At 36.2% G+C, this 22,591-nt stretch overlaps 2 protein-coding genes across 5 annotated transcripts; one reads left to right on the top strand and one right to left on the bottom strand.

Annotated features, from left to right (window-relative positions):
- The first annotated feature begins 246 nt into the window (after positions 1–246).
- On the top strand, positions 247–3,433 carry LOC126601102 (BTB/POZ domain-containing protein SR1IP1-like). Of its 2 annotated transcripts, none has more exons than XM_050267770.1 (5): positions 247–652; positions 878–947; positions 1,126–1,743; positions 1,822–2,361; positions 2,705–3,433. In XM_050267770.1, the coding sequence occupies exons 1-5, from the start codon at positions 597–599 to the stop codon at positions 3,242–3,244; spliced, it is 1,824 nt and encodes a 607-aa protein (XP_050123727.1). In that variant the 5' UTR covers positions 247–596; the 3' UTR covers positions 3,245–3,433. The 2 variants fall into 2 exon arrangements, with proteins under 2 accessions (XP_050123727.1, XP_050123728.1); XM_050267771.1 differs by having other exon boundaries at positions 250–652; positions 1,232–1,743.
- A 1,895-nt stretch (positions 3,434–5,328) lies between these two features.
- Positions 5,329–8,219, bottom strand: LOC126601313 (uncharacterized). 3 transcript variants are annotated; one of them, XM_050268003.1, is made up of 3 exons: positions 7,833–8,219; positions 6,439–6,604; positions 5,329–6,256 (listed from the first exon to the last, which is right to left on the bottom strand). In XM_050268003.1, the coding sequence occupies exons 2-3, from the start codon at positions 6,517–6,519 to the stop codon at positions 5,624–5,626; spliced, it is 714 nt and encodes a 237-aa protein (XP_050123960.1). In that variant the 5' UTR covers positions 6,520–6,604; positions 7,833–8,219; the 3' UTR covers positions 5,329–5,623. The 3 variants fall into 3 exon arrangements, with proteins under 3 accessions (XP_050123960.1, XP_050123961.1, XP_050123959.1); XM_050268004.1 differs by lacking the exon at positions 7,833–8,219 and adding an exon at positions 6,715–7,809; XM_050268002.1 differs by lacking the exon at positions 7,833–8,219 and having other exon boundaries at positions 6,439–7,809.
- Positions 8,220–22,591: the final 14,372 nt, after the last annotated feature.

A 22,591-nucleotide genomic window follows, 5' to 3' on the forward strand; every position in this document is an offset into this window, starting at 1 on the left:
TTTATGTTTTCCTTTTACCCATCATCCTCCCAATAATATCAAAAATGCCACTGCTTCAGTTCCTTCCTCCTACCCCTCGATTTGTATTCACTCTATTTTCTCCCCCAAAGAGGAAGGCCGTTTTGGGCAATTCATCAAGTCTGATGATTACTTGTGAGGGTTGAAGCTGGATAAGGCAGGTTTATTATTAGAGCTTCAAAATTTTGTGCTCTCATTATTGCAGAATCATGGTTTCCTTATATATACAAAGAAAGTTTGAATAATAGGTCAAAAGGAAACAAAAATGTACTGAAAATACCGTACGTGCTAGTGTGCTATGAGCCTATAGGGTTTTTGCTTAACTACAGTAAAATTGTAGCAGCTCTCTCTCTCTCTCTCTCTCTCTCTCTCTCTCTCTCTCTTTCTCTCTCCCTCTCTTTCTCCCTCCCTCCCTCCCTCCCTCCCTCCCTCACCCTCTCTCCCTCCTATCATTTGCTTTACTATAAGATGGAGGTGGAGTACTGAACATGATAAAGCTTCCACTGTAACGTACTGCCGTGGTGGATATCGAATCTGGCGGGGAGAGTACTGCACCCACCACCAGCACCACTGCCAACATGTCCTCTAAGAAGAAGGAGCTTCTTTCTTCTGCCTTGAAGAGAACTAGTGAATGGTTTGGTCCCATCTTTTTCTCTCTTTAATTGCTTCTCTGGAGGTTTTTTTATTTTATTTGTTTCTGTTTTTGGTAGAAGCAATGTTTCGGGAGAGGAATTCCAACGTAGAACCTAGGATCCAAAGATAAACGCTTTCTGCGAATGAGATATTTTTCTCTCTCTCGTAGATGATTTCTCCTAAAATATAGGTATAAACAATAATGGATGTATCTTGAAACTTGCAGGATTTTTTCGCAGGAGATTCCGAGTGATATTAGTATTAATGTTGGAGGAGTTTCCTTCTCATTGCACAAGGTAATTTGTAGTGTTGATTCACGTATCAAATTATGCGACCAGTAGCACTAACAACAATTATTTGGTTCATATTAAAATTATTGTGACTAAGTGTTTTTTTTTAATATACGGCTGAACTAAACAAACTTGGAGAGGCTAACAAATTATTGGATTGAAACATGACTTATTAAAATTGCAGTTCCCTTTAATTTCAAAATGTGGCCACATAAAGAAACTGATATCAGAATCTAGTTATGCTGCTGATCTATCTGTTATTGAGCTATCTGATGTTCCGGGTGGATCAGAAGCGTTTGAGCTTGCAGCAAGATTCTGTTATGGAATAAATTTCGAGTTAAGCACAGGAAACATCGCAATGCTGCGATGCGTGGCTGAGTATCTTCTGATGACTGAGGACTACGCGGTTGGAAACCTTGTGGGAAGAGCTGATGCATACTTGAATGAAGTGGCATTGAAAAGCCTAGCAGGTGCAGTTACTGTTTTGCACATGTCAGAAAATTTCCTCCCAATGGCGGAGAAGGTAAAATTAGTGAGCCGGTGCATAGATGCAATTGCTTTTATGGCCTGCAAAGAGGGCCAGTTCAGTGTGTCCGGTAGGACTGATGATGGCATTGAGGGTGCGGTTTTTTCAGCTGTGTCTCATCCAAAGCCTGTTGTGGATTGGTGGGCTGAAGACTTAACTGTTCTTAGAATTGATATCTTCCAACGCGTTATGATTGCAATGTTGGCAAGAGGGTTTAAGCAGTATGCTCTTGGACCAGTGCTCATGCTATATGCACAGAAATCGCTACGAGGTTTGGTGAGATCTCACTCCACAATGTCATATTTTTCAGTTTTATAGCTCATGTCTTGACATAAAAATCTTCTTTTGGCATAGGAAATATTTGGAAAGGGGAGGACGAAAATCGAGCTGCGACAAGAGCACGAGAAGAGGGTTGTCTTAGAAACAATTGTGAGTCTTCTGCCAAGGGAGAAAAATGCAATGTCAGTCAGCTTTCTTTCCATGCTTCTTCGTGCTGCGAAAACCCTTGAAACAACGGTTGCTTGCCAGCTAGATTTGGAGAAGAGAATGGGGTTGCAGTTGGCACAGGCTGTTTTAGATGATCTCTTGATTCCATCATATTCCCTTACCGGGGACACATTGCTTGATGTGGAGACTGTGCAAAGGATCATGACGAATTACCTTGAATATGAAACGGAGGGGAGCCGTTTGGGATACAATGCAGAGGACGATTTTGTTTCTCCTGCACTAACAGACATGGAACGCGTTGGAAAGCTAATGGAGAACTACCTGGCTGAAATAGCCACTGACCGCAACATATCTGTCTCTAAGTTCATTGGCATTGCTGAACTTATTCCAGAACAATCAAGGGCAACAGAAGATGGCATGTATAGAGCCATTGATATCTACCTAAAGGTGCACGTTCTTGTGTATAACTTTCTTAACATTGAATCATATGTATTTGCAACGGTTATATAGGCTTTTTATGCAGGGTAGTAACTTTGGCAGCCCCCTTTTCTCCGCCTGCACCTCTCCCTTTTTAATCTAGCCTTTAAATTGTATAAATCAAAGCAGAATGAAAGGAGAGAAACAAGTCAAAGGAGTGAAGAATGAGAAAACGCATGTGAAAATCTCTACCCTTCTGTTTTTAGCCACACACGAAATTTGTCATGGGTTCAAAACCTCTCAGCTGAATTTAAATGTCATTTTCTTAATTAAATTTTTTACTTTAGTTCACTTAACTTTAAATATTTCACAGGCTCATCCTGCTCTAAGTGATATGGAGAGAAAGAAAGTGTGCAGTATGATGGACTGCCAGAAGCTTTCACGAGAGGCCTGCGCTCACGCTGCACAGAATGACCGCCTTCCTGTTCACACTGTGGTCCAAGTGCTATACTATGAGCAGCAGCGCCTTCGAGATGTAATGAATGGCAACATAGGTGGTGAATCCTCTGTTCTTCCTTCCAAAGGGAGCGTACACTCCACTGATATCCACACGGTTCCTGATGAGCTCACCATCTTGCGTAGACAAAATGAGGAGCTAAAAATAGAGTTGGTGAAGATGAAGATGAAGCTGAAAGAACTCGAAACGTCTACTATGAGAACAGCAATGAGCAGTCCAATGGGAAACACTCCAATATCTGCTGACAAACCTCCTCTGCCTCGAAAATCATTTATGAACTTGGTGTCGAAAAGACTTGGGAAGCTTTCTCCCTTTGTGCGTGCAGATGGAGTGACACCTACTGGTACCAAAGGCCGGACCAAACCTTCCAAAGATCGGCGGCATTCAATTTCCTGAAGCATCGGTGTGTTGCTGAGCTCTATAATGCTCTGTGAGAAACATAAATCCCAATGCCTTTGCTTTGTTTCTGAGGCTTGAGAAAATTTGTGGCTTGAATCTCTAATTGTTGCATCTTTCTTGTGCTTTGTGTGAAGTCATTGTAAATAACATTGCCATACTGCTTTGAATAAGATTACATGATTCGAAGGCGCATTGAGTATAAAACTGGAGAGGCAGAGTATAATCTTTTTCAGTTTTACTTTCTAGCAAAAACTGCTAGTAATGCGCTTGGTTTGAAGTATTGACAATATATGTGTATGTATGAATGTGGTAAATTTTAATTGCTATATCCATGTAATCTCCAACTAGTTTCGTGCATTTTGTCATCAAGAAAGAGATTAAAGAAAGAAATAGAAAAGGCGTAGATTCTTATAACGTGTTTACTTATCTAGAATCAGTATTGAACGGCAATGGTGTGTTGGCAAAACTCGTTTTGAGCTTACATACCGTATTACTAAAGAGGGCGTCAACTAGGCAAAAGATTAAGCGTACATCATTCCAACTAATTTTAGTATAGAAGGACATCTTATTTGTTTACATCCTCTAATTTATGGTGAACTCGGGATTTTCACACTTTTTTCTTTTTCTGCTTACTCTTGTTTACTTTTGTCCTTTAATTATTACTTGATTTGTTCAATCTAAAGGTCAAAAATCAATAGGGGGTGTAAAATGAGTAAAAAAGTGTGAGAATCACTCCCTTGGTTTATAAGGCATTCATTGCAATCTGTAATCCAATACATGAAAAACCAAGAATCTGGCTCATGCCAATTTATAATTGACTCGTTCGTAATAAGTAAACATACAGTAATTTTTAACGTCCAAAAAGTATAGTCCACATCCACATGCATCTTTCTGCTTCTCTTTGTAATGAAAGTTGGTTCATGTCCTAAGCGATGAGTAATGGTCCAACCAGGACCCTGTCCTCAAACCAAAAAACTAGACCTTCTGTACCAGACCATTGCCGTATGTGGGGTCCGTCCTCAAATTATTAAAACCCTTTGTGATAAAGAGCCTTTGAAAAAGTTAAAGAATAGCTAGACAGACAGACTAGCAGTGCAGCATGTTGATAATGTCGGAGGTAAATTTATCATGGAACCCCAAGTGAAGAGATGCTTTCTGTTATATGTGACTCCGTAAAAAGGACTCATAAAAGTTTGACGTTATTGTTTACTTTGAGTTTTTGTGAATTGAAGGCCTTAATTATCTTATCTTTGATGAACGGAGGTGGGATGATTCAAACTCGGGAATGTATGAGTCATTGAGAATTAGCTAGTTCATTGTAAGGCTTAGTCCCCCTCCCCACTCTCTCTCCCCGCCCCAGGTTCCTTCCTCAACAACCCTTAGCGTAAATAAAATCGTTTGTTTAAAAAAAAAAAAAAATTGATTAAATTACTTTAGTTGCTGATAATTTGATGCAAACTAGGTTTTTATACCTCTGATGAAATTAGCACTCAGAGAAGTCAGACTTTATCACCTCAGTAGCATAGAACTTTAGACTCCTCAGATTTCCACTTTCTCCCACAATTATAACCATTATTTTTACAAATTGTGATGCTGATCAGGTGCAATGCAACCGGCCAGATGAAAAGTCACCAGGAGAGAAAAAAAATCTACATTTGGTCTCTTCTTATCCTAATCATGGATAACAGTTAGCTGCATGGTACAGTTAACTGTATGCTCAAGTACATCCCCCTTTAGAATCCTTCCATCACCAGTTACTCCGTATGTTAATAAACTTAGAGAAAATCGGTAATCGGAATAATTCCAATACTTATTTCAGGTATCTAAACGTGCCATTACTCCCTTTTCGACAATGTTACTAGAAAACATTTGAGCTTGCGTCTAGACTTTACAGGATGTTTGGTTACACATGGAAACATTGATAAGGTTTGACAAGACAATCTCCTTTTGTCAGCAAACTGTAAGCTACATGTTTATCACGTGTTCAAAACATGCACGCTTATTCAATAGACGCTTGCTACGTGGAAAATTAGTGATAAGAAACTCTCTCTTGGTCAAAGCGATTACAGCAAAGTCTTGAGTGAGTAGAATCGGGAGTATATCTCTCTTTCTTTATTTGTTTCGTAACGTAACGCCCTTTTACACGGTAGAATACTTAGTGGCTACACATCTCCTTTCATCATATTCATTACATTTCTTTGTAAAAGTGAACAAGGAAATAAAGCAATGGAGGCAAATGATGATCTTTATACAAACTCCACCCATCACGCTACAAAATTAACCGGCTAATTAGAATCCCACCCAAACATCATCAATCACATATTAGTCAACAAGTAAGAAGAAGAGGTCTAAAAATCATATCATATCCATATCAAATCAAGTCATGTTCAAGCTCAAAACTTGGAAAAGCCAAGGAGGCAGTTTTAGCCTCTCATCCTGTCTCAACTGTTCTTCTCCACCATTAACATTGCTGCTGCTGATTTTACTCCCTCCACTTCTTCTGTACCCTCCTGATGCCATGTCAGCAGGCAGCAGCTGCCCATGTATAGTACTTTGATTGGTCCTCCTGGAGAAACTACTTTTCCTGTTTATTGTATGGCTTGATCCAGTAGAACAAGAAGATGAGAAACTACTTGGACCTGCTGAATCTGATAGTGTTAGTGCTGCTGCCTCTCCTCCTCTCTTCCTTCTGTTGCTGCTGCTGCTTCTGTTGCTGTTGTTGCTGTTGCTGTTGTATCTGGTGGGGCCTAGAGTCAACTCAATCTCAGTCTCATCTATGATCTCTAGCACCCCATCATCTCCTTCTGTGTCTGCAATGTACTCTCCTGCTCCTGCTGCTGCTGCAGGCTGTTCTAAATCTAGTTTCCTTTGTGGGTTAAATTGTGCCTCTTGGTTGTGATGATAATTTAAATCCCAACTCTCTTGTTTCTGTACATTGGGCCTTCTTTTTCCAATGGAGCTTTTCATCAATATCTTCTGCAAATGATATAGCCTATGAAGTTCATATACCTGCAGCACTAACTCAAGTTTAGAAACAAGCTAATAAAAGAAAGAAGTGAATAGGCTAGAATAGAATTATGGAAGTCGATGGGCCTTTAGACTGAACAAATCAAAGCAGAATGAAGGGACCAAAGGGGAGGAGTGCAAAAGGAGAAAGCGGAACTGGAAAATCACTACCGTGGAATTATTACCTGCTCTTTGAAAGTTTCTTCGTGCTTTAAAATGGCCATCCTCATGTACTCCTTATCATATGGCTTGAGAAGCTTCTCCATACGTAGAAGCTTTATTTGGCAACCTTCTACAAGAATATATCCTGAATTTTGAAGGTCTGACACTTTTGTGCTGAAATATGAATATCTGCCAAATGAAGAAAAAAAAGCAGAAAATGTATTTAGATAGGAAGGAATGAATAATGTCCTAGAAATATGATGGTTTGTATTATGCATAGAAACAAAGAGAGCACTTGCTATGATGAGTTTCAAACACCAATACAAATGGATTATATCAGCAAACTGCTTTTTGTATAATTTGTCTGCTTCTTTTTCCACTTCTTGCTTCAGCCAATTTTGGACCACAACAGAAATATCTTCCAGCTTCAAAGGGCCTCACTTATATCAGCAGCACAGAACTACTACTACCCTATCATGTATGCCTAATTAATTCTTTGTAAATTATTTTATGCTGCTTCTGATTTTTCTCAGCTACCTACTGTTGAATTTTGTCTTGTTTTTTGCTCATTTCATTTAAGTGGTAATTAAACATTATTTTTCTGTTCAAGTTACCTACTTCCCAAAATCCCAGATGATGACATCACAACAATATACAGTTGCAAATGGTAATTGCTGGTAATTAAAATAGAAATAGCTTCTGTTTTCTTTTACATTTGAGGAAAAGAAAATTCTAGCGTGACATTCTTTATAGTTTTCAAAAAAGTGTAGTAATTTTTACATTCTTGTTTTCTCTTTCTGCGGTCTTTTTTTCTTCTTGTTTTTGTCTATTGATTCTTCTTTTATTTATTCAATCATATCGCTAGAAATGAATGAATGTTGAAGAAGAAAAAGAGAGTCCGAAGGTCACCTCTCTTGAATAAAGATCAATTACCCAATTTTTGTATCGGTTTGTCTTATTTGTTAAATTTAATTGTCAGTTTGAGTAAAAAATAAAATGCTCTTCCTTATGCAGTGAAATATACTCACTTTCTCCTAAGGAAAATAGCTACAAAAAATATCTTTCAAGTGATTACATCATCTACTTGTGAGATAATTCAAATTATAAATTTAAAGAACTAAAAGTTATGAACTGCAAACTGAATTACTCTTAAAATTCATGCAACATATGAAAACCAGCCTCCAAAGTAAACTTGTTTGCATTCCAAATAATTTTTTCTTTGATTCGAGTGATAGTCTAGACTAAATTAATCTAAATTACACGAAGGATGACACTGTTTTAACTAACTTGAATAACACGGTCCTCAGCACTCCAAACAATATCAAAAACCCAATTGCATGACTTTGCAATAACAGTAAAACATAAAGACAATGAACAAATCTATATGACTGAGAGTGATCAAGTTTGAATTTCTGACCTGCAGGCTGCAGAAAGAGGTACTCAAGAGCTGGGGAGATTAACTACAACTTGTGTTCTTTTGAAGAAAAAGCAAAAGCCAACAGAAAGAGAAGCACTGTTTCAAAGAAAGGGAAAAAGCTCTTCAAACACACTAATTATCTACAGCAGCAAGGCTTAGCTTCTGTTTGGTAGAATATGAACTTGCCTTCACATTCCCCATCAGTATATACTACAGCTGCAAGTACATTTGGAAAAATTAAAAAAGAATTAATTTGAAGAATTTAAGAATCTCTCTTTCACACACAGAAACCAAAGTGCTGCTGTTGCGCTTAGGTTTTGAGGCGTGCCCAACAAATCCCAGTGCCCTTAGCCAATGTTGTGAAAGAGATGCCTCCCCAGACAAGTCCAGCAACGCAAAAAGTATTTAATTGAAATATATAGTCAAGAGATACCGATGAGTTTGTATTTTATCTAATCACAAGAGATTAATTAGTTTTATAATTATTAAGGATCCGAAACTAGGTACATTGCTCAACTCAAAGACAATCATTAGAATAACAGCTTAAACCTATAACACGAGAGATTTTTCAGTGTTATCGGCACACGAGGTGATACACCACGTGTCACTATACAAATGATGGATATGCGTGTTAAAAAATTAATAACTTAAAAAATAAAATTTCCCACATCTTATATAAAAACACGTGATGTATCATTCGTATTCCCGTCACAAATAATTCTTGGAAGATTAAATTTATAGACAAATTTTACAAACTAAATAATGTATTCCAAATAAAAATGAATACGTTTATCAACGCTTGAGTTATAACCAATTATCAATTTTCATTTCATTTAGTTTTCAAAATTTTATCTACAAATTTAGTCTCTCTAACATTATCGTTTAGAAATAAATAGTGTTAAAAAAACTAATTTAGCTAATCAAGTTAATTTATCATATCCCTATAATATTTTATTATTTACCAATTCTATCCTTTCTATAATTTATTATTAACCAACTTTACCCAAAAAAAAAAAGCCGCTTTCTAGGACCCAGCGATTCTTTCCATCCATCATCCTCTTCTGTGTCATTTTTTTTTCTTTCACTTCGTTCTTTCCGCCAACACTCTCTCTCTCCTCCTCTGCTCTCTGTTTCTTCCCGTCTCTCATCGCACCTAAAAGCAACGGAGACACAATATTGTCAGCAAAGAAAGTTGTTAACATTGTAAACTATTGGTTGTTGAGAGTATGAATCTCAAAACGAGAAAAAGAGGAACATTATATGTGTTTATAAATAATCAAGTTATTTCCTTTATTACCAAATAATTTTATGATGAAATTTTAACTTTTTTTATGACATCAGAGTACGTTGTCTTACGGCTACACGCACTTCACTTTACCCAATTTTCCATACGGAAGGGAGTGTGTTGAAAGTATGAATTTCACATCAGGGAGAGAAGAGACATTGCATGTACTTATAAGTAATTTGGCTACTCCATATTAATAATTGATTTTATGCTAGAATCTCAATTTTCTTCACTAGTAAGAGTTTTTCCTTTTGTATAAGTTTCATGAATTTATTTTTATTTTATTAAGAAAAATTAGAAAATTTGCATGTTGTCCTTAAATTGCTTCATAACCCTGTTCTCTTTATTTTTCTTTCATTCTCCATCTTTGGGGTATATGATAATCATTTGGTGAAAAGGTGGTGGACTAAGAAAAGCTCAGATCTCATTGATTGTGTGACGGACAGAATTCAAGGATCCGACTTTTTGACGCTCCGTCGCTAGATCTCATCGCACCACCATCTGGTCACGTTGCCGAATGGAACGAACTTTCAAGTTGGAGGAGAAGCGTACTGTACAAATTCATTATTTAAAGTTTTGCGCTTGTGATTTTCTCTCTTCTCCTCGCTAAATCTAGCGAGAAACTGTTCATTTTGCCATTTTAGCCAGTCAGATAGCTAGTCTGTTGAACTTGGTGTTTGCTTAGTTTTGCTACATTTTTCGTTAAATAACCAAAAGCCACTCTTTTAGCTAGTTTCTTGGAGATGCTCTTATGTGTGCTAATCCTATAATTTGTACACTAGTACAAGGCAAGTTAATATGAAAATGAGAAGAGTATTGTGGAATGGCATGGCCCGCCGACAATTAGATCATGATCGTACAATAAGTGTATCTTAGAAATATACCATCAAAGAAACCCGTATAAAGAAGTTCTTATCCAAAAATTTATCTTAGAATGAACAGAAGATATCAATCAAATCCAAAACAAACTTACATAGAAGCCTTTTTTTTTTTTTTTTTGTTTTTACAAAAGCATTAATTTAAAACGAAGCCTCAGAAACATCCGAAACTCCTAGAGTCAAACCATGAAGCATTATTAGCTTGAGGAGGGATCATCCCGTCCCAATACACATAATACATACTAACATGGTGGCCTAAGGAAGTTATAGCAGTACCCGTGAAATTCGCTTTAAAAACATGGTTTCACCCCACTAAATCGATGGAAGAAGCAAACCATTTGATATCTTCGATATTTGTTTTGCTCCTTCCAAGTCGATGCACATCTTCTAGTAATTGTATCAATGACAAACATTGAGTCCCCTTCGACTATAATTTTCCAGATGTTTCATTGTCTGGCAGAAAGAAGAGCATCACTCGGTATAATAGTGAATGCTATTTGTTCTAATGACACGTGATCTATTTTATTAGAGTTCAAATTTTACAAATGGAAACCATTATTTTTTTCAAAAATTAAACATTAGGTTGAATAATGTATGAGGATATAGTCATCATCTATTGTATAAGAACATAACAAGCCACATCATTTATCATTATATATGCACAAAGTATGTGTAGATGCCCAATAATTAATGAGATACGATTATATTATTATATAAGAATCGTTCTAAATGAGAACCATATTCAATGATGGCATCCATACTAAAATTTTAAATTATGCATGATGAGTAATATATAATGCTCAACAAATTTCTCAAAATGAGTCATAAAAAGTTGTTTATATATAGTATTGCACAAAGTAAGACAATAAGTGCTATGATTAATCGCATTATATGTGTCTTAAGCTGAGTTTGGTTATTTATGTTTATGAGGTTTCTCACAAATGGTAGCAAGGGCTATCGCCCACGCACGACCAATTCTATCATTCACGTCCCTCAAATACTAGTGAAAATCAGCTCATGCAGGATTGATTTTAGTATTTGCAATAAGCAAATCCTGACTCTAATAATTATGAAGAAAGTTGAAGTTTTGTTATATATTGGGATGTGATATCCACACACATTTTTTTACTTCTCTCACACCTTTTTAATTTTCGGCCGTCGGATCGGATGAATTGAAGAAGATCAAAGAACAAAAATTAACAAGAGATGTAGGAGAAGTACACACACCCCTAAAATTAATTAACAGATAATGAGTAACTCAACTTATACATTTATAAAATAAAACATCCTTCTTTCTTATATTTTGAAATTCATTCTCAACAAATTATAGTTGTTTGTTTGACATGTAAGTGGGGGTGTTACAAAATCAAACCGTCTAGATAAGTGGACCCATATAGTGAATATATGCAATGACTTAAAAGCACACGAAAATTTGATGGCAAAAACAGATGTATAACTCATAAATAATATATATATATATATATATATATATATATATATATATGTATATGTATATGTATGTATGTATGTATCGGGTTTCTAATTGGTGGAGTGGGTGTAGGTTTTGTCATTTGCTGAATAATATTCTTCTCATTTATGTTTGTAGATATACCATATGTATTTCTGGTTTTCAATCATGGCCGTGAAATTAGAAGGTGTATTTACACATTTATTATTATCTTTTATATTAGTTAATTTTTTATTAATTCATTCAAAACTATTAAAAGTTAAAAAAATATATAAAAAGTTAAAATAGCGGCAAACATGAACATTATGAAAGATAAAAGGAATGGGTGGAATATGTATTTGGATCTCGTTGCATCGTGATTCATCATGCATGTTAAGTAAGATCAAAATAATAATAATTCTATACAAATTATACAAATAAAATAAAAGGTGGGGCGCGATCAAATCGATCGTCTGTGAAAGTCGTGTTTATATGAATAATATGTGGTGCTGAGTTTCGTGATCTCCAGGTATATTATACTTTTTCTTTCTCGGTATGATCTCGTGACGTATTATTTTAATTATTTTCTTATTTATTTTATATAAGATGAGAGAGAGAGTGGGAGGGGACGGAGAGAGAGGAGTTGGTGGGTCGACACGAAAGCACGCGTTGCCGGTGCAAGGAGGTGCAGTCGTATGGGGTGGTGGGTCCATTGGGGTTGCTGAAAAAGCCTGAGCCACGCCCTTGCGCTGTTCTTTGGTCCCACGTACCCACGCCCGCTTGATTCCTACACAAATCAGAAAACTGTGCAACTTGCCAGCCATCATTTCTAATTCATGGCTTGAGAAAACTCTGCTTCTGGAATTCATGCAGTTTTTCGTTCATGAGGAAGGAGGGAGGGTGAAGAGGAGAAAGAAAAGGGGAGAGAGTGAAATTTTACAGGTCTTTCATCGAGAAGAAGAAAGGATGCGGAAGGAGGAGAGGGACAGAGAAAATTAAAATTAATTGTATTTGGTAGTGGGACCCAGAATAAAGTTAATTGAGGAAGTGTAATTTAATTTTAGATGTTCTCTAATGTATATGCTATATATGATTCTTTGTTTTTTAATTATTTTTTTTAACAGTAAATAAAGAAGGAGTTAAATATATTTAATTAAATATTTTAATACATGGGTCTCATTAACAATTAATAGAATAAAAACTACAATTATTTTTATTATTTTTATAATAGTTAATGTAACTCTAGGTTCAATAAAATAATAAAATAAACATTTGACACATCCATTTGAAAGAAGAGAATTTAATACTTGTATTTAATTTGTCACATCAACCATCAAATAAAATTTTGACATATTATATTTAACACCTCATTTGAAGATGCTCTTAAGCATTTCTCATCAGAGAAACTCAACGAAAATCCAAAACTCAAATAAAAAACAAGTTTAAGGATTGGTAATGTTTTTTTCTCGAGAACTATAGATCGATTAGCATGTTAAACTAAGATGAGAGAATTAAAGTATTGGCCACACTGAATTTGGAAGAATTTAGTCCAATTGAAATTTTGATCTTGAAATTAAAGATCCGTAAATATGAGTTCTTGAACGCGTTACGATGTAGAAGAATTATTTATTAAATAATACTTTTTATATCTTAATATTACTTATTGTTGCAATCCTATTAGATTAGAAATGTGATTGTATAAATACTAGTATATCTTGGAATATCTCTTATATTCCTATTAGAAGTTGATTACCTATTAAGAGTTGTAATCTTAAAAGGGTAAGGAATTAACCTTCCCTACTACTATAAATAAGGACACAATGTGGTGGAATAGATCACACCCACAATTACATCTCTCTTCTCTCTCTATATGTTGCACCTTCTCTCTCCATATGGCCTCTTTAGTAAATTATGTCTACAACACGTTATCAACACGCTCTTGACGCTACGCTAAAGAGAATTTACTTTATTCTTCAATCAGGGGAATATTACTTTTTAATCATTCTTTTTATGATTAATTTACTATTTTATTGAATTAACCTACACGATATTGATTTAGTTTTTTTTTTTTTTTGAACGTGATACAATGCATAGGAAATGCAATTCCGATTTTCTGAGAAGGATCGTCTACAAATTCAAAGGCTCTTGTTGTTTTCTGCCAATTAGGTACGCTTAAAATAAAGTAAAATATTTAAAACGATCTTGAAGCATGAAAACATTCCCCATGATGCATGAACCCCCTACATTTATATTTACCTTATGATATATATATATATATATATATATATATTTGTTTCCTGCATTACGCAATTAAATTGTTATGTGAAAATTGTGAGTCAAAGAAACAAAATAAATTAGACGCAATTAGGGTTTTTCAAACCCTAGGAATGTCGGAAAAAAAAAAAGTTTATTGGGATTTTTTATGGTGTTTGACATTTGGACAAAAGCAGCAGCCCTTTAGGCTTGTTGTGTGCTAGACTGACTAGGCCTGTGGCCTGGGAAGGTTTTTTCAGTTGGTCCTAAAGCCCTAGCTCAACCTACAGTTACATATTGGGCCTTGCCTTCACACCCCTGGCCTAAACCAGCAGCCTTATGCTGCTAGGCTTGTCCCATGTTCCAGCCTGCCTATAACAAGCCTGCTACTGGTTGGGCTTGCCACAGAGTCTCAGCCCGCATTCCAACTGCAAGGTTTCAGCTTGCTGCACTCGAATTGGAACATGTTAGATTGCCCGAGTCCTTAGTGTTAAGCTTTATGCCCGCGACCTCTGACCCAAAAACCAGCGCATGCTGGGCTTTTGCTCACCCCACTTCCAACAACTTCTAAGTTGTTGGGCTCTTCCCAACACATGGCCCATGGCCTGCAGCCATTCAATTTTCTACAGGGTCGTGCCTCACACAACTAGCCCACATATGATGTGGGATGTGCCCTTTATTTGTTTTTTCTCGACCCGATGCCATTTTTTTGGTACCCCGTGCTTCTTAACCATACCCAAATATTTTTGGGATGTTTTTGGTTAACTTTAAATGAGCTAAAATTCACTTGTCACTTGGCCTGCCGCCAATTGAAGCTAATATGACCCGCATGTCATTATTTCGCTTCCACCCCGAATGGTCCTAATCTATTGAATTAATTAAAAGTGACATGCAGTCCATTAATCTAATAATTAATCCTAAATTATTGACCTGAAGATCACTTTTGGACATTAACGATTCAATAATTTATTTTCATACTTTGAACCGTTGATATGCTTTCGTAGTCTAGAAGCACTCACACATGAGTTCCCGAAGAAACTCAAATCCACTACATGATAGGAGCATATTTATGCGACTGAGTTAGCTTGTTCTCATACATTTATGTTGTTATTTCTTAGTTAATTGTGTACTTTAAGCTATTTTCGTGTGTTTGTAGGTCCATAGGCCTTATAAGGCAATAAGATGCATTTTGGTGCATTTTGGAGCAGTTTTGGGCTTGGAATGAACAGCACATGCATGGAGCAAGGTGGATGGACGAAATTGAAGACTAAAGAGGCTAGGAATGTGTTAAAGAGAAAGAAGAATTAATGTAAAAAGGACAAAGAGCTCAGCCATAAATGGGTGTCACTCCACCATTTCTTGTTCCCTCCATCATTTCAGATTTCATGCATCATTACATTGAATCATTGTACTCAATTACTACACCATTCCTTGTTCCCTCCATCATTTCAGATTTCATGCATCATTACATTGAATCATAGCACTCAATTGCTACACCATTCCTTATTCCCTCCATCATTTCAGATTTCATGCATCATATTGAATCATTGCACTCAATTGCTACACCATTCCTTGTTCCCTCCATCATTTTAGATTTCATGCATCATTGCACTCAATTGCTACACCACTCCATGTTCCCCCCCCCCCTCATTGTCATGCACTTCCTCTATAAAAGGAAGTGTGTGTAAAATTGGAGGGATACTTGGTTAGATCATTCACTCCCATTTCAACACAACCTTCATCCAAACACATCCATTCATCTTCACATCCATTCCTCCATACAAACAAACCTTCAAACACTCACCAACATCTTGTGTCGTAGCAAAGGAAGGGAAGGAAAGTGCTTGGACGTGCTTGCTGTCCAACTTTGATCGTTTGAGCGTTTAGGTGTTTTCTTTCTTTTGTTTCTAATGTTTAAATTAATTTCCTTTCTTTTTGTTGTAAATATGAGTGGCTAAACCCCTCTTGGCTAGGGGTGATTTCAAAGCCATGATTATGTGTGCAATATAATTTGATAAATTTCAGTTATGAACTCTTGAATCATGAATGCAATTGGCTTAACTATTTGATTGATAACTTATTTGTATCTGTTAATTAAGGGTCGACACTTAATTGGCATGCATAAATCCGTTGCTAGAAATAAGGAAGTTTCACATAATCGTTACAAACTTATATTCACATGTAGTGAAGATCGCTTATAAAGGATCGCGTTAAGTTCAATTCCTAGCATGAGTGACATGATGTCATAGTTGCAAGTGCTTTGTCAATGCTTATGATTTTCATTAAACGTAATGATCTTTGATATTATCTCTATTATGATGTCATGTAGGGAACTTTTGAAGAATGTTTTGGGTTGTCGAATGATGTCATCCAATCCAATAAAACAAGGAAAATCTGAGAGTTAACTAGTGATATCACGGTTAATTTGGGGCATTGTCATTCATAATTCAATGCAGTAGTAACTGGAAATCGAATTATTTGCACATGTCATGTGTGGAGAAAAAGCCTCTAGCTATCCCATCCATCGTCTTATTTCTCAAATTTGTTTTACAATCTGTCTAGTTTTTCATACTTGTTTGTTTGTTTCAACTTCATCCAAATCAAAACCCCCCTTTTAGTTTCTTGTTTCAAAGTGTTTCAAATATGTTTTAGTTTGTGTTTTTAAGTGTTTTGATTCAAGTAAAATTTAATTTTCGTTCAAAGTCATTCCTAGTGTCTAGTTTAAGTTTATTTGGTTGTTTTAAGCTGTTTTGAGTATTTTAAGTTTGCTTTGAGTCTTGTGAATCTTGTTAAGTGTTTTTAAGTTTAGTTTTATGTTTTTGAGTCAGTTTAGAGGTTATTAGTAAGCCCTCCTAATCCCCGGTCCAGAACAATCTTTACTTATACTTATACTACAGTTGTCAAAAAAGGGTTAAATTTGTGTGTTAAGTTAATTTTTGCATCACTACACTTAAATTAGTATATTGCATTCTGTGTTTTTGCATGAACCTCTTTTTTATGAACTAAACGTTTATAAACTAAATTGAACCTGTAGTTTCAAATTTAGTGCTTTTGAAACCCGAAGTTTTCATAAAATAATACACCCATGAAAACCCGATGTTTTTCATGAAAACCATGTCTTAGAACTCGAATGTTCTAACTTTGATGCTTATGGATGATTCATTCCCCACAGCACTAATCACAATCTTGTTCCATCCAATTCAGTGGATTGTTGAACCGTCACAAGTTCAATTTTCCTATTTGGACGTTTCTATTAGAAACCACTTTATGTGGGGGTACAAGACGTGAATCTCCACTTGACTATCAAGAAGCTGAGAAACCATTGAAACCAACAATGGCAAGGAAGAGCTGAATAAGTCTCCGCCATGATCTTCATTCGAAAACTTATGCCCGAAGCATTACAAATGGAAATACCTCTCAAATGAGGATTCCTTGGCTCTTTGGCTCGCTCCTACAAACTGTTTAATCATGAAAGACATTGCCTGAAGCACACCATGATTATGTCTATGAATGAGTACAATTCTAAAGTTTATAAATCCAATCAAAATTTGACTAGAGAATGATTTTCTCATCCTTCCTTGTTTCTAACTCGCCCCTGAAGCAGTAGTGTAGAAAGCGGAAGTTTATCAAATTCTCGGATCTGATTACTGCCACAAACATATGGTAGAATCAAGGCCTGCCAAGGTGTGTCATCATGCCCGAAGCGTGCTCCTTGGCACTTAGACCTAAAACTTCAAGAATAAGAGATAATATTCTCAAACCTTAACCCTGCATAATCTACTTCAGTCTCGATGAAATAAATCATTGGTTATGCACCTATTCGTACCTCTACCGATGTTGTTGAAGAGTACCATTCTAATAGTCAATATGTGAAACTAATTTTGCTCCACCAAACATTGTTGGAAAAGCAGAATTTTGACATGGATGGCCTTGTTGGCCAAATCCCTGTAGTAAACCATTTACTTTGTGAACATTTTTTTATGTTCTTGGATTCAAGTTTGGTGTATGTTTTACTTATGGATAATCTTATTGATATTGTCCTTGAATATGAGTTAATTGAATCATGTTTCTTGATACATGTGACTAATTCAATTAAACACGTGATTAGGTAGGAATGTGGGAAAATCAGTTGTTTGGATGAATGTGTACTACACACACTAACTTTACACCTAAATCACATCTCTAACAAAGACTTAAAGTCTATCTAACTTGATTAAGAGCATTGGCACACTCTTCATTGTATGAATGATACTAAATCACCATTTAAGGGACTTTAAATTCTCCCTGTCTTTGAGTTTTTAAGGATATTCGAGAGAACAATGATCATAATTGAACCACTAAAGAAAATAGAGTGAAATATCTTTGCACCACCTCCAAAAATAAGCTTGAAGCTTTGATTTGGGGCCAATATGTTATCTCCCAACTGGAAACACATCACATATGGGTGGCCCGGGGCCTGGTGATTAAGCAGTTTACTTGCTTTGGCACGACCTTTTGGGACACTTAGGTCGAACAATAATGCTACAACACATCTCTTTACCCGAAGTAAGGATCTTGTGCCTACAATCACACTTTGCCAAGCCTGCTCATTAAGGAAATTGATTTTCTATATTATTTCTCGCAAAGATACGAAATCACCCCTTTTTCATAGTGGATTCAAGGGAATATATGTGGACTAATCCAACCAAAATATGAACCATATAAATACTTATGGTTTTGGTTGATGAATTGACAAATTGGTCATATGTTTGTCCACACACATTGCTGCTGAATCTCACAGCCGATTAAGGGTTCACCACCCTATTTATCCCTTAAGGTCCAAGGGACTGGATAATGTCGGAGAGTTTATATCAACGATTTTTCGATAAAGTATTACTTGTATTTTGGGTTTATAATTGAACATTGAAATCCCATGTTCACCCCAAATAGCCTCGCCTAGTGACCATAAAACGCAATTTAAATGATCACTCGGATTTTGGTACACATACCAAGTTTTTCAGTTTTTGCCTAGGGCTATGCAATCTTGTACACAATTATGTTGGTCCGCCTTGAGGCCCATTGCCACCCAACCTATATGACGTTACAGTTGGTTACTGGGTACGAACTTAATTATTTTTGTATTTACGCATTTGGTTGTGCATTCCATGTGCCAAGTTGCGCTGTCGCAACGTACCAATATGGGTCCTCAAAGAAGGATGAGAATCTTTGTCGCTTATGATTCTCCTTCACCTTCACTCTCTTAAAGCCCTTGCATGCAATCTCTTTACCGCTCATTTGCGGGTTATCACTTTAATGAGATAGTTTTCCCACCGTTAAGGTGAGATAAGAACGTCAACGTTTCTGTAGAATGGCGCTAATTTGCGTGGACGTTACTCACTATGTCTCATCTCGATCCCTGTACCGCACATGTATGATAAGTAAGTGCGATGAAATTCTAGCTTTCAAAATGTTGCTCTAGATGCATTCCTCTGATCTAGCTAAAGTGACAAGATTATATACTAGATGCAAACATGCCTGCAAGGATAAACGTACTTAACGGACGTCGAGTCAACATCCCCGAAGGGTTTTCCGCCTCTGTTAGACAATTTGGTACATTAGCGGATAGCCAATCAATCTTTCTTGGCCTAGAGCATGACCGATCACTCGATTCGTAGAATTCACTTCCCTAGAATAGGAAGACACAGCACAACAATGAATCTAAACTTGATCATTGTCTCAAATCATTTTCATCTCATGAGATTAATTCGGATTTCTCCCGAGACTTAAAGATCTTGGTCTAGTATACTAGTTTGGATGAGCTAAATGGAATTGAAATGAGATTACCATCGATGATGTTTTCACTTATATGGTAGATACCGACATAAATCAAAAGCGATGATATCGAACCATGTTCTGTTGATTAAGCGGTAACATAGAACTGATTGGACAACCGAAATTACAATCTGGGTCAAATTTTGTACCAAAGTGTGTATTGGACCTATCGTTCCTACACTGCCCAAGGTAACCCTGTTGTGTTCCAAGTAGGAAAGGAAGTGTTATAAGATGAATGAAATAGTGCAATATAATGCACGCCTTACGACGAAAGGTTTATATCAAAACGTCATGTGATTGATAGCAGCATTATGAAATGTGTTTAGTGTTTCTCCATGGGGATATAGATACAGAGATTTACATGTAAGTTCCTGAAGAATTATATGGATTGGTTCAAATAGTTCTAAAACCACGAAACACCCTCTTAACTTGTTTGAGGTGTTCACTTACAATCCGACGGATGTGGTATACCCATCTTAGTGATTATTTGATCAGTCAAGGATGAATTATGCCTTTGCGTGTTAAACTATGAAGTCTTATTCCAAATTCCTAGAGTTACAGTTTATGTTGTTGACACGAATCTCACTAAAACTCTGGAAAAGCTGAAGAAAACTGCCTCGCACCTAAAGATGGAATTTGAGATGAAAGATCTTAGGAAAACTCGTTTATGCCTTGACCTGAAGTTCAAGCGTTGTTCTGACGGTATTTTGATCTACCAGTCAAACTACACCCCAAAGGTATTACTTTTGAGTATACCTATGATCGTCCATAAGTTATATGCAAATGAGACCTTTGAAGAGGTTATGGAATAAAAAATTCCATATCTAAATTTTAACTTTGTGCTTCGTTGTACTTAGCTCATTGTATTAAGATATGACATCTCATTCGCTGTTGATCTTGGTAAAGATGCAGCACCGCGCCTACACACAACCACTGAATTGGAATTAAAGACGTACCCTAAAGGTACTACAAATTTGGGCAAATCAAATCCCAACGCATCTTAAGCGGATTCAACCCCCCTGATCCTCGGAATGATGCTTGCCTTGTTGTTATGTTGACGCCAGTTACTTATCAAACTAGCACAAGGTAAAATCCCGAAATGGTTATGTCTTTATCGTTAGGGATATCGCAATATCTTGGAGGTCCACGATATGACCTTAGTTGCGAAATCTTTGAATCGTTCCAAGACTCACCTCATTTCACTACGCCACAAATGAGACATGGTTAGGAGTTCTTGTTGAGCATATTCAAAGTACTTGCTGTCTTTCACCCATCATTGAGTCCCTACAACGATCCATGAAGATTATGCCACATATATCCACCCGACCAAGCCATGATACATCAACGAAGTCAACGCCAAGACATATTGCGTCCACATCTACATCAGCAAAGTATCAGGAGATTGAAGTCATGCAAGTGAATCCCAGACAACCTTGCCGACCTCTACATGACGTCATTGCCGAAGTCAACCTTCCATAAGCTTATCCGAGGAATTGGTATGCCTAACTATTCATATGCAATGCTTGTAGTTCTCATTTTGAAGTTATGTCAAACTTAGGGGGAGTATCCAGAAGTATACTCACTTGATCTTAATTTACTCTTTTTCCCTACGATTAGGAGCATTTTTCCCACTGGGTTTTTGCTACCTAACTAGGTTTTAACAAGGCACCCATCCTGGGCTGATCATACCCTTGTGAGCTCTTCTACTTGCATCCAAAAGACGTATAGTTTTGACTTAATGCAACTTCTCACTTTTCTCCTTAGTCCATGGGTTTTTCTCCCACCTTGGGTTTTACCATAGCGAGGTTTTGTGAGTTTTACCTTTTTATGCATTCTTTCGTTGAATTGAGACTCGCATTTGCTCATTGTGCCGACGACTTCATCAACTGTACTTGCTTTATCACTGAAGACCTAATGCACCATTTACTTGAGTATTTACACACTCAATGGGGAGTGTTGTAGCCCTATTAGATTAGGAATGAGATTGTGTAAATCTTAGTATATCTTAGAATATCTTTTATATTCCTATTAGGAGTTGATTACCTATTAAGAGGTGTAATCCTATAAGGGTAAGGAATTAACCTTCCTTACTACTATAAATAAAGACACAATGAAGTTGAATAGATCACACCCACAATTACACATCTTTCTCTATATGCCGCACCCTCGCTCTCCTTATGGCCTCCAAAATTGTTTAGTAAATTATGCCTACAACACTTTCACATATTTTTGTTAATTTTTTTTTATCATTGATCTTCTTTAATTTATTCAATCTGACGACCGAAATTTGAAAGGTATATGAAAAGTAAAAATGAATGTGTGAATACTAAATAGCACTACCCTATTTCTTTTGACCATCTCCAACCTTGGATTAAAACCTAAAATTTTAGCCCAGAAAATTTAGGTTTTAATCCAGAAACAACTTTTTTGCTCTAATCCTTCTGAGTTAAAATTTTAGCCCCAGATTATTAAAGAATGAATTTAGGCTAATTTGTTTTTCTTAAAGTAACTTTTTTAAAAGAAAAAAAATATGTAGACTATCATAATTTAATTTTATGAACATTTTAACCCAAAAATATTTAGATTCCGACAAATATTGAAAAATCACTCACCGACATCATGAAACTCGTAAAATACTATAAAAGAATATGAAACACGTAAGATAAGTTTTTTTAATTACTTTAGCCATTAAATTTAAATTTGGACCGTTAGATTTTTTTTTTACCGTTGGATTTCATCAAATTAGATCTTAACTGTTGGATTCAATGAATTTATAAATATAAAACTAAAAATAATTACATATATGGTGGGCCGGTCTCACTAACCCAGAAGGGAATTATGGGCTAAATTTGGCCCAAAATGAGTTTTGAGTTTTAACTCATATTTGTCCTAAGGGTTAGAGCAAGTTGGGGTAAATTTAAAAACTAAAATTTGAGTTTTACTCCAAGAATTGAAATAATTCTTAAAATAAAGGTGGTAAAAGGACCATTAATTGCCACATAGTACTACAGTCTAATGATATTCTTCTTCACTTGTAAGTGAAATGTCTTAGATTTGATTCTCGCCAAAGGTGAACTTGAACTAC

This window comes from Malus sylvestris, chromosome 15 (genome assembly GCF_916048215.2).
Source record: "Malus sylvestris chromosome 15, drMalSylv7.2, whole genome shotgun sequence".
NCBI classification, from domain to species: domain Eukaryota; kingdom Viridiplantae; phylum Streptophyta; class Magnoliopsida; order Rosales; family Rosaceae; genus Malus; species Malus sylvestris.

Excerpts from the sequence above, each read along its gene's own strand:
- LOC126601102 (XM_050267770.1), top strand. The coding sequence starts at position 597 with ATGTCCTCTAAGAAGAAGGAGCTTCTTTCTTCTGCCTTGAAGAGAACT. Across the intron at positions 1,744-1,821 it reads AGAAATCGCTACGAGGTTTG|GAAATATTTGGAAAGGGGAG; the intron begins GTGAGATCTCAC and ends CTTTTGGCATAG. Across the intron at positions 2,362-2,704 it reads CCATTGATATCTACCTAAAG|GCTCATCCTGCTCTAAGTGA; the intron begins GTGCACGTTCTT and ends AATATTTCACAG.
- LOC126601313 (XM_050268002.1), bottom strand. The coding sequence starts at position 6,693 with ATGCATAATACAAACCATCATATTTCTAGGACATTATTCATTCCTTCC. Across the intron at positions 6,257-6,438 it reads AAGAAACTTTCAAAGAGCAG|GTATATGAACTTCATAGGCT; the intron begins GTAATAATTCCA and ends TTAGTGCTGCAG.